Consider the following 12,600-nt stretch of genomic DNA (forward strand, 5'->3'; position numbering starts at 1 on the left):
ATCTCGTTTTGAACTTGTAATTGTACATTTCAGCCACAGTTTTGCCGTGTGGCCTTGGGTAAGTCACATAATGAGGTAGTAGGTTACAGCTATCAAAATATATGAGCATTTAAATATATGCTAAATAAGTGTTAAATAATAATCTCATCTTTGTCACTTATTAGCTCATGGACTTGGTCAATATTCCCTATTTTAGCTTCTGCCCTGGGGAGCGTGTTTCATTGGGTGGGTTTGACAACCAGGGGCAGGGCACGTGAGACTCTCAGTGTAGTGCTGACTCAGTAAACATCAGCTAGCACTGTAATTTTTATACTCTCATTTCCTGTGAATAATACCAACACGTCTTCCACACAGGGCATTTCCAATGTTTGGAAGAAATAGCCCTTCAAGTCCTCTGCAGCTGAAGCTGCAAGCTTCATCCGAATGACTGATGTGCAGGTGTGTAACACCTGTGGTATGAAGGGCTGACTTGGCCGCTCAATCACTGGAAGCTTTAAGTTTTCAGTCTATAGCTGAAGAGAGACTTCTCCTAATAAAGGAGAACTTTAATTTTTTAAATTTTATTTATTTTTTATTTAAAAGTATTGTGGGGGTAAAAATGTTTTTGGTTACATGGCCTCTCACCCAGATAGTGTTCATTGTACCTGTTAGGTAGGTTTTCACCCATCCCCTGCTTGATTTCCACTGAGTTTTACTTCCCACTGTGCATATGTGTGTTCATCAGTTAGTTTCAATTTAATAGTGATTACATGTGGTATTTTTCTTAGTTTCTAAGTACTTTACTTAGAACTTTTTTTAAAAATGGCCTTTCTCCTAAATACCCTAAGATAATCACACAATCTGATCTGAGTCCATTGCTGCAATATGGTGACCAACAATCTAAGCAAGGCCAATCCTTCAGTCTATGCCTTGAACCTCAGTTCTTCAGCCTAAGACTGAGTGGCAGACCCTTTCCCCACCCCCACTGAACTATCAGTATTCTCAATAAATGAACGAAGCTTTATTACCCACTTTTTATATGTTATCCCATCAAACATTTAAAATGGTACATATGATATCACAGCTACTGTTCCAAGATGTGGAATCCAAGGGTCAGAATAAGAGGAGATGTACCCAAAGTCAGGAGTAACAAGCGACAGTTCCAGAACTCAAGCTTACCACTCACACTCCAAATCCTATTAACTTCAACTGAATTCCATCTGGGTAGAGGAATCATCTACCTGTTTCTCCTTCTGATCATTTAACAGGCTGGAGACTACACTAATTTCCAGCCAGTGAGGATGATCAAAGAGTTACTTCTCACAGTTCAGACTCTCACTGCAGAGGTGGACACAATTACACAACAATGACACTTTCCCCATTCCCATGAGAACTTGGGATCATCCCTTTTCTCTCCTGCCCCAAATTGTTACTCACTTTTCATCTCATCCTTTGCTTTCTCAGAAAGTGTTGGCAGGTTCATCTCTTCAAAGATGCTAATGGACATTTCCAAGGCACGAGGTCCTACGTAATACTCATGCAAGAGGAAGGCTAGATGTTCCACATCAGCATTATCCACTTCAACCAATGGAATAGAGCTCGTTGTCAATTCTGAAGACTTTTTCTTTAGTAATTCCTTAAATGTCTGAAATTCTTCCTTGTCTAGCTCCTTGAGACACCATAGCAGACCATCGATGGAAAAGGAGGGTAATTTGTCTTCTGCCATCCTGATGCAAGGTTGAAAGCTCAGGTTTTGGTGGAAAAGTGGATTGTTTGGTAATGTGAAGCAAACGGGACCTGTGGGAAGAGTGACAAGGCACTAAAGAGAATCATGCAGCAAATTTTCAAGCTCATACAATGAACCGCAATCAACTCGATAGATGAGCAACATTCTCTGCTCCTTTTCAATTCTTCATATACAAAACCATAGTTTCCATATCTATCCTGTTACCAGAATATAAGTTCTGGGATATTTTGTTGTCTGTACCCTTAGTTGCCAAAACAGCACCTGGCATGGAATAAGATTCTGTATACATGCCACGAAATCCTTTTGGCTAGGACACTGTACTCAAGGGCACTGGAGAGCAGGTTCCCACTAGTTACTAAGAACCAGTTTTTAATTTTCAGATTAGTTGATTTCCATTATGCCTGTTAATACAATATGGTTTATATAAACACAGGAAACACTTTTGGTGTAAACTAAGCTAATATTTGCAAGTTATCTTATGATGAATTTACATGGATTGGAAGAATTATATTGTTAAAAGGGCCATACTGCCCAAAGAAATCTATAGATTCAATGCAATCTCTACCAAAATACCAATGGCATTCTGTGAATAGAAAAAAACTATCTTAAAATTTGTTTATAACCACAAAAGACCCCAAATAGCCAAAGCAATTCTAAGGGGAAAAAAATAAAAGCTGGAGGCATCCCACTACCTGACTTCAAAGTATACTACAAAGCTATAGTAACCAAAACAGTATGGTACTGGCATCCAAACAGGCACATAGACCAATGGAACAGAATAGAGAACCCCAAATTCACATATTTACAGCCAACTGATTTTAGGCACAGAGAATCTACACTGGGGGAAAACACATTGTCTTTAATAAATGGTGCTGCTAAAACTGAATATCCATATGCAGAAGGATGAAACTGGACCCCTAACTCTCCCCATATACAAAAACCTACTCAAAACAGATTAAAGAAAAATGTAATACCTGAAACTAGAAAACCATTAGAAGGAAACATGGGAAAAATGCTTCAGGTCATTGGTCTAGGCAAAGATTTTATGGCTCAATCTTCAAAAGCATAGGCAACAAAAGCAAAAATAGACAAATGGGATTATGTCAAACTGAAAAGCTCCTGCACGGCAAAGAAAACAATGAACAGAGTGAAGAAACAACCTACTGAACAGGAGAAAATATTTGCAAACTACTCATGTGACAAGGGATTAATATCTAGAATATACAAGGAACTCAAACAACCTAATAGCAAAACACCAAATAATCCAATTTTAAAAAGTGGGCAAAGGATTTGAATAGACATTTCTCAAAAGACATACAAATGGCCAAGTATATAAAAAATGCTTAGTATCACTAATCACCAGGGAAACACAAATCAAAACTACAATGAGATATTATCTTACCCCAGTTAGAATGGCTATTACCAAAAAGACAAAAAATAAATGCTGGTAAGGATGCAGAAAAAAAGGAACTCTTATACACTGTTGGTGGGAATGTACATTAGTACAGCCATTCTGGAAAACAGTGTGAGGGTTTTCAGAAAACTATAAACAGAATCATATGATCCAGCAATCCCACTACTGGATATTTATCCAAAGGAAAAGAAATCAGTATGTCAAAGAGATACCTGCACTCCCATGTTTATTGCACCATTAACAGTAGCCAAGATATGGAATTGACCTAAGTGTCCTCAGTAGACAAATGGATAAAGAAAATGTGGTATATACACAATGGAATATAGTCAGTCATTTAAAAACAAGGAAATCCTATCATTTGAGGCAACATGGATGAGCCTGGAGGATATTATTTTAAGTGAAATAAGTCAGGCACAGAAAGATAAATACTGTATGTTCCCACTCATACATGGGGGTTAAAAAAAATTGAGTTCATGGAAGTAGAGAGTAGAATTGTGGGTAGTAGAGGCTGGGAAGGATGGGGAGAGGATGGTTAATGGATGCAAAATTACAGCCAGATAGGAGTGAATCTGGTGTTCTATGGCAAGGTAGGGTGAATATTGTTAACTTATTGTATTTTCCCAAAAAGCTAGAAGAGGATTTTGAATGTTTATAACACAAAGAAATGTTTGTGGTGATAAATATGCAAATTATCCCAATTTGATCATTATACATTATAAATATATTGAAATATCTGAAATTTCACTTTATTCCATAAATATGTACAATTATGTATCAACTAAAAGGAAAAAACTGCAGCAAACCTACTTAGTGGGGAAACTTTTTGTTTTGGATAAAAAGCAGGGATCAGCAAACTTCCCCAAAAGAGCCAAGTATTTTAGGCTATGTGGGCTGTTTAGTTTCTGCCACAACTGCTCACCTCTGCTCCAGTGGAGTGAGAGCAGTCAGATGATATGCAAATGAGGGATGCTGTTTCCAATAAAGCTTTATTTATAAAAACAGGTGATGAGCTGGATTTGACCCATAAGCCACAATTTGTTGACCCCACAGAGGGAATCAGACAAGAATGTTAGCTGTCAGCATTTCTGTTCAGGCTGCTTTTAAAAAAATTAAACATTTTTAAAGTTTTAATTATTTTGAGTACATAATAGCTGTATATCTTTATAGAGTACATGTGATGCTTTGATACAGGCTTATCCTGTCTTCACTAGTATTTATATTCTGTATTCCACTATTATATTTACATTATTTATATCTGGTAGGAAAGCAATCAGATAAATGAGAGGTATAAAAGTAGAAAAGGTAGGTTAAAAAAATCAACATTTGTAGGTGTGTGTATGCCTAATAAAGCTAAGGAAATTATTTAAACTATTATAAATCATTTGAAGTCATTAATAGGGTTGTGAACAAATGTGACTAAAATCCCACCCTAATTGTAATAACCAGTTAGAAAACATAATGTGAAATAAGATTAATAGCAACTAGAGATAAACATGTTTGTAAAGATGTGTTTTAAAAGCTTTAAAATGCTTCTGTTAGGTAAAAACCTTAAGACGAAGTATATTTTCAACACAATTATCCTTAAGGTAATCAGTATGTCATTTAAGAAGTCCTGCTGATATTTTTATTGGGACAAACAGCTCATTAATGTTCTTATAAAAGGCCAAAAATAGACAACCAAATTCTGAAACAAACTGAAATTTACTTTGTTGATAACTAAGCTAGACTTCAACATCTGTGATAGAAGGTCACCATTAGGGTCTAACATAGTGGATGTGCTAAATTTTCAAATATTTGTATTTATTTGTGCTCATGAATTCCTACTTTAATCCCCAATTAGCAGATGGAACAGAATGTCTCAACCTAGTAGTATAAACAAGACAAAGAAGATGACAAATTATTTCAACATATTCCCTCCTCATTCAAAAAGAAAAACTTTAAAGCTTCCCTAGAAAAAATTGGTATAAATAAATTTGAAGTATATGACAATGATACATTATATAAAGAGCTCTTCCAATCCATGAAAATTCTCAGTTTATCAAAAGGATTTCAAAAGTTAAAAAAAAAAAACCTGGATATGGCCTTTAAGTGTACTTGAAGTCAAAATTATTGATACTATAATAAAAATGTGCCATGTTTGACATAATGTCCATATTGCTTGATTATATCTGTTTTGCAATGGGTGTAGGAGAGGATGCTCCTATATTAGTGGAAGCATAAACTGGTGCTATCTCTTTGGAGGACAATTTGGCAAAATTTATTCACTTTAGCACATTAACTGCCATGTGAGTTGTATTTAACTCACACTAGTTTTGAGCCCGGAGCCTTGTGAACCATATGTATCTCAGACATCTCTTTAGCTAGGGAGCTGCAAGATCTATTTTTCAAGTTGCATATAACTCACACACAGAAAATAAAAAATAACAAATTTTTCATTAAATTAGTAAGGATCGTTTTGTTTTTGAAGGTTTTGTTCTATTTTCCTAATAAAACGCCATGACTCCAAGGAAAAAAATGTTTCTAGTGTGCCAATGTGTTAAATGCAAATATCATTAGACACCGCCTTGTTTAAACAGCAAGACTGAAAACCGTTAGGAATTGACCAATAACAGCTGGGCTAATTCAAACAATGAAGTACTCTGCATCCTTAAAAACCCTCAACAATCAGCCCAAGAATGTGCCTCAGTCCGTAGGATGCTTAACGCCGCACACACGTGCGTAGAGTATCCTTGGGTGATGGGTGGGAAATGAGTACTGATCTCGGGGAGCAGGAACCAAGTGGGGACTAGGAAAGGACATTTCACTTTATACTTTCTCATATTGTTTGCTTTTTCAGATTAACACTATGAGGCACCTCCCATTAAAAAAAAAACAAACATTTTAGTAGAAACCAGTAGACAAAGATGCATTTCACTAAAACAGCTGAGATATTCTCAACATTACCCATCCACCAAAGACCAAAAAAGCAGGTGTGGATGAACATTATTGACCATGGAACATTGAGGTATATGTGCTGGTTGCTTAAAACAGAACTGCCACAAGAAAATAAGCTTTTCCACACATTCTTATGAATACTTAGGAAAAAAAGAAAACATTGGTAAAGGGAAAAATACTTATTTCTAAGAACATGTTAAAAAGGTTACATCCTCACCACAGAGTAATTTTGTAGTTCCCCCAATCGCAGTTTAACAAAAGACACCCAGGTAGGTGGAGATTACAAATAAAGCCAAATATTGGGTCAAGCTGCTAAATTAAGGGAAGATTATTGAAATGAGAATGAGACTGTCATATCTAAACACTTTTATAAGCACAGTTTGAATTAAAACATTTGCCTCGCTGCACCAAACCATCCACTGTAGGGGTTAGAGAAACAACATGGCTGCAAAAAGCAATAAAAACCTCAGAGGTTGGTAAAAAAAAAAAAAAAAAAAAAGATCCGCATGGTCAGGGAACGTTATTTTTAGGATGAGATGACTGAGCCAGTTGATATGCTCAGAGCTAAGAGTAAATAAAGGTAGAAGAAACAAAGAGAAGAGACAGGGAGTGCAACCTCTTTTCTCAGTCCTTAGGTGACTCACAGCATCTCACCTAAACTTGATGTAAGTACGTCAGTGTTTGAAGTGTGGTGGGGTTCTTACTTCATAGTCCAAAAGCTGAGGTCCCGTGCAGTTGAATAGGTTGCTGTTTTGGGAAAAAGCACTTTACCGCACACCTGATTATAACGTCCCATCTTTCTTTCCCCCAAAATCAGAGTGGTGGGAACAAATCAAACCCAAAAGACAAATGGATGGGGCTATAGCTCAGGTGGGAGGATTAACTTGGGATAGGCACTTTCTCATGTAAAACTGAGTGGGGAGGAGGGGTTGGGGAGAAGGTAAAGAGATTATTCCAATCCAGGCAGGACAGGAGGGCCGTAAATTAAGCCTGGTGGTTAAGGTTATTTTCTGAGGACGCACGATGTACCTAAGCTTTCGCTTTGTCTCTAAGCTTCTTCTATATCCCTGCTGCTCCTGCAGCACCTTCCTCCACTGGTGTCTCCAATGATTTGAAAGAAGCAGTTGAGATTATAGGGCTTGAAATCAACTGGACCCAGTTTGAACACCAATTCGCCACCTGCCATCCTAGACAAGCCATTTAACTTATCTGTGGCTCAGTTTCCTCACTTTGCAACCAAGACAACCACCACCCTGGGGATTATGTGGCATTTCAGTGAGTCATAGTTAACACTATTAACACAACTAACACAGTAACACCCCTGGACTCCCACCAAACATGGACTAGGCATTACCTGACCCTGACGTTTGAGTCCCAGTACCCCCTGCTTTGCCCTCTATTTTATTTTTTAATTTTTTATTATTTTTTATTTTGAGACAGTCTGGCTCTGTTGCCCCAGCTAGAGTGCAATGGTGTCACCGTAGCTCACAGCAACCTCAAACTCCTGGGCTCAAGAGATTCTCCTGCCTCAGCCTCCCGAGTAGCTGGGACTACAGGCGCATGCCTCCATGCCTGGCTAACTTTTTCTACTTTTAGTAAAGACAGGGTCTCACTCTTGCTCAGGGCTCAGGCTGGTCTCGAACTCCTGAGCTCGAGTGATCCTCCCACCTTGGCCTCCTAGAGTGTTAGGATTACAGGCATCAGCCACTGCACCTGTCCTGTCCTGTCCTCTGTTTTAGACCTAAAGTCTGGAAAGGGTGAGGGATTTACCTAAATACGCCAAATGAACAGGATTTGGAGGTGGACCTTTTCAGGAAAATGCGGCAATTGGACTTTGCTCTTTGAAGAGATCCTTTGGTCCCTGGCTAGCCCAAAGGGAGAGGGTGGGGGAACATAGGGCCCAACAAATAGGTTCTAATCCCCAACAGAGAAAGAAAGGAGAGAGAGCAGGACCAAGGCAAGAGAAACACCGACTTGTCTCACCTCCAAGATCAGATCCCACTCCCAGGCCAACTGGCAACACTAGAAATATAAAAAGCCTACGCCCAGCTCCACGCCCACGTGGTGGTGGCCTATGGGGAGCGCCGAGCCAGTGACGTTGTTGCTGCCCATTGGCTGCAACGGCTCTGAGTGGCCAGGCCTGGAGTAGACGTGGAACAGGTGCTTTCTGCCCCTGTATGCACCACTTACAGCTGCTGCTCCTGCTGCTACTGGTGAAGATGCTTCATTTCCCCTTCAAACACCTGTGATCAGGACCCCTGGGATGGCTACCGCATTCACCTGGTTGTCCTGGTACACTCTGTGTGTGTGTGTGTGTGTGTGTGTGTGTGTGTGTGTGTGTGTGTGTCCTTATATTATGCAACCTGGAAGTTGTACTTGACATTTAAAAAAATTTATTTTATTGTAAATTAACAAAAAATTTATTGTATTGTAAATTAACAAATTTATTTTATTGTAAATTAACAAAAAATTTATTTTATTGTAAATTAACAAATAAACTATGATTGTATATATTTATAGGGTACAATGTGATGTTATATTTACACAATGTGGGATGATTGAATCAAGCTAAATAGCACATCCATCACCTTGAACACTTATTTTTTTTGTGTTGAGAACATTTGGAAGTTACTCTCTTAGCAATTTTGAAATACACAATACATTGTTTTTAACTATAGTCACCCTGCTGTGCAATAGATCTCAAAACTTATTTCTCATGTCTATCTGAGACTGTGCACCCTCTGACCAACAACCCCTCATTCCCTCCTTCCCCTTCTCCCAGCCTCTGGTAACCACCATTCTACCCTCTGCTTCTAAAAGTTCAATTGTTTTAGATTCCACATATAAGTGAGATCATTTAACATTTATCCTTCTGTGCCTTGCTTATTTCATTTAGCACAATGTCCTCCAGGTTCATCTGTGTTGTCAGAAATGACAGATTCTCTTCTTTTTTAAGGCTGAATAGTATTCCACTGTGAATCTATACCACGTTTTCTTTATCTATTCATTTGTTGGTGGACACTTAAGTTGTTTCCATATCTTGGCAATTGTGAATAACGCTGCAATGAAGATGAGAGTGTAGATACCTCTTTGATATACTGATTGCTTCCTTTTTTTTTTTCTTTTAGAGACAGGGTCTTTCTCTGTCACCCTGGCTGGAGTGTGGTGGTGTAATTAAAGTTCACTACAGCCTCGGACTCCTGGACTCAAGGGATCTTCCTGCCTCAGCTTTCTGAGTAGCTAGAACTACAGGCGCATGCCACCATGCCTGGCTAATTTTTTAATTTTTTGTAGAGATGGGATCTCACCATATTGCCCAGGCTGGTCTTGAACTCCTGGCCTCAAGTGATCCTCCCACCTCGGCCTCTGGAAGTGCTGGGATTACAGGCATGAGCCATCACACCTGGAACACAACGATTTTAAATCCTTTGGGCATATACCCAGAGGTAGGATTGCTGGATCACATGATAATTCTATTTTTAGTTTTTCAAGGAATCTCTGTGCAGTTTTCCATAATGGCTGTACCAACTTACATTCCCATCAACAGTGTACAATGGTTCCTTTTTCTCCACATCCTCGGCACTTTCCATCTGTTGACCACTCTTTAACGTTGCTGCTGTTGTTTTTCCATCTACTTTCTCCATAAAACTCCCTTGTCTTGATTCCCTATGAACTAACCCCCTAGCCCCTTCTCCATACTAGATTTTATTTCTTGGTCTTTTGTATTGGCTACTTTTATGCCTCCCATCCTTCATGTCAGCGTGCCTCATAGTACTGCCTTGACTGCTCCGTCTTTAATCAGATTCCCAGCAACTAACAGCAAACCTCTCTCCTTCACTCCAGATCCAGCCTTCTAGTTATTCCCTATGCACCTACAGTTGTGCTCCCCACCAGCATGTAAAAATGAGCACACTCAATTCCGAGTCTTGTGTTCCGATACCAGCGTGGGTCTTGCACGTAGTGAGCCTTCGTGTTTGTCACCAAAGGAATCTTCTCCCAGCACTTTCCCTTCTAACTTCTCCCCATGGTTGACAGTAATACCGTGCACCTCGGGCCTCAAGTCCCCACGTTAGCAGTGATCTCTGAGAGGCTTTCTTTAACTTCATCAATTTTAATCGGTCGCAAAGTTTTGTCAGTTCTTTCGTCTAACTATGTTTGCTGTAACTTTAAAAATTTTAATTACTAATTCATGATTAGTATTGAAAACTGAAGAAATAAAAAACATATACATAAGAAATCAAAACCACCCATTTCAGTATATGCATAAACATATACATATACGTACCCCTTATCTTACATGTTTGTATATATATGTGTGTGTGTAAAATTTAATAAGTATACATATAGTCTATGTCTGTTTTTTATATCTATGCTTATATAATTGGAAGCAGTTTTTTTATTAGAACTTTTAACTTGATAAATTGTTTTTAATGATGCATAATACTTTATCATATGGATCTACTATTTGACCTAATTATCTTCCTATTGTATGTTTAGATTAATTTAAATTTGTCACTATTTTAAATAAAGTTGAAGGAATGTCCCCTTCTAGTCATACTTCCAAAAGATAAGTGCTTAGACAAGGATTGATTAATAGATCAAATGGTATGAAACAAGAAAAATGTATTTTTCTACCATAAAAGTACCATATAATTTTTTGAAAAATTAATATAAAATCAGTAGAAACAAGAAAAAAGTCACTTCAGTTGCTTAGCTTGGAGAAAATCATCGTATGATATATTTCCTTCATGCCTTTATGCAATTATGTGGAAGATATGCAAATATATTTGCTGGTTCAAAAACAGATTTTTCTATTATAAAATTAATTTGTACACCCATGTTCATAGAAGCATTATTTAAGGTAGCCAAAAGTTGGAAGCAGTCTAAATGTCCATTGATGGATGAATGGATAAACAAAATGTGGTATACACATACAATGGAATATTATTCAGCCTTGAAAAGGAAGGAAATTGTGACACACATTACAACATGGATGAAACTTGATAACATTATGCTAAATGAAATGTCACTCACAAAAAATACTATATGATTCAACTTACATGAGGTATTTGGAATAAAAAAAATCAAATTCACAGAGACAAAGTAGAATGGTTCTTGCTAGGGGATAGAGGAAGAAGGGACTGGGGAGTTAGTGCTTAATTGGTATAGAGTTTTTGTTTTTCAGGATGAAAAAGTTGTGGAGATGGATGGTGGTGACAACTGCACAACAATGGAATGCACGTAACACTGCTGAACTGTACACTTAAAAGTGGTTAAGATGGTAAATTTTGTGTATTTTGCACCATTAAAAATAAAGGATTTTATGCTCATTGTGGATAAATTGGAGAATGCAGAAAAAAATATACTTAAAACCTCATCACTCTGCAATTAACAGTTTAACATTTTAAGATAATCTTTTATTTACATATAAATACATCAGAAAAGTGTGCAAATCATAACTTTTATAAGGCTTGATGAATTATTTTAAAGTGACCATCAAGGTCAGGAAATAGAGGATTGTGGTCATCCCAAAATCTCTGCTCATGGCCCCTCACAATCTCATGTCCCTACCTCCACCTGAAAATGTAACCACTATCCTGATTTCTCCACCACAGACTAGTTTTACCTGCTTTTGGATGTAGACAAAAGGAATCACAGTCTTTTGTGTCTGTCTTCTTTTACTGCGCATTCTCTCTGTGAAATGGGTTCATGCTGATGCAGTTGCAGCACTTCATTCATTTTCACTGCTGTGTAGTATTCGATTGCATGAATGCATCACATTTATACATTGTATATTGGGCATTTGGATAGTTTCCACTTTTGTATAATGTGAATAATGCTCTTATAAACATTCTTCTATGTGTCTTTTGTTGCATATATGTATGTATATTTGTTACATACGTACCTAGGAGATAGAATTGTTAGTGCATGGAGCATTGATATCTTCAACTTATTTATTACATTCTAACAGAGAAGAAAGGCCTGATGTGCAGTGTTTGCCAAGGTCTGTGGTGTAAATACTCCCACCACGGCTGATTTAAGCTACCAGTGGGAGGTGGCTGAGTGAGGAGGTGGGAAGACGTATGCACTCGCACACCCCCATACAGTGTTTCCACCCTACAGACACAGTGTACTTCAACCACCTCCAGAGCACGGATCAGGAGTCAGCAAACTATGGCCCATGGGCCAAATTTGTCCTGCTACTTGGTTTTGTGCAGCCCATGAACAAACAATGCTTTTTAAAGAAAAACATATTTAAATGGTTATAAAACATTAAAAGAATGATATTCTGTGACACATGAAAAATAATTGAAATTAAAGTTTTAGTGTCCACACACTGTTGTTTTTTTTTTTTTTGAGACAGAGTCTCGCTGTGTTGCCCGGGCTAGAGTGAGTGCCGTGGCGTCAGCCTAGCTCACAGCAACCTCAAACTCCTGGGCTTAAGCGATCCTCCTGCCTCAGCCTCCCCAGTAGCTGGGACTACAGGCATGCGCCACCATGCCTGGCTAATTTTTTCTATATATAT

The 12,600-nt window shown here is 38.1% G+C and overlaps 1 protein-coding gene across 1 annotated transcript in view; it reads right to left on the reverse strand.

Annotated features, from left to right (window-relative positions):
• Nucleotides 1–12,600, reverse strand: part of NLRP5 (NLR family pyrin domain containing 5) — a 50,651-nt gene that overhangs the window by 33,844 nt on the left and 4,207 nt on the right. Inside the window, exons 3-4 of the mRNA XM_045531809.1 lie at nucleotides 8,118–8,214; nucleotides 1,417–1,798 (exon numbers count right to left, since the gene is read on the reverse strand). Of these exons, the coding sequence (XP_045387765.1) occupies nucleotides 1,417–1,798; nucleotides 8,118–8,214 (479 nt within the window). The remainder of the gene's footprint in view (nucleotides 1–1,416; nucleotides 1,799–8,117; nucleotides 8,215–12,600) is intronic.

The sequence above is a fragment of the Lemur catta genome, chromosome 19 (genome assembly GCF_020740605.2).
Source record: "Lemur catta isolate mLemCat1 chromosome 19, mLemCat1.pri, whole genome shotgun sequence".
Classification (NCBI taxonomy): domain Eukaryota; kingdom Metazoa; phylum Chordata; class Mammalia; order Primates; family Lemuridae; genus Lemur; species Lemur catta.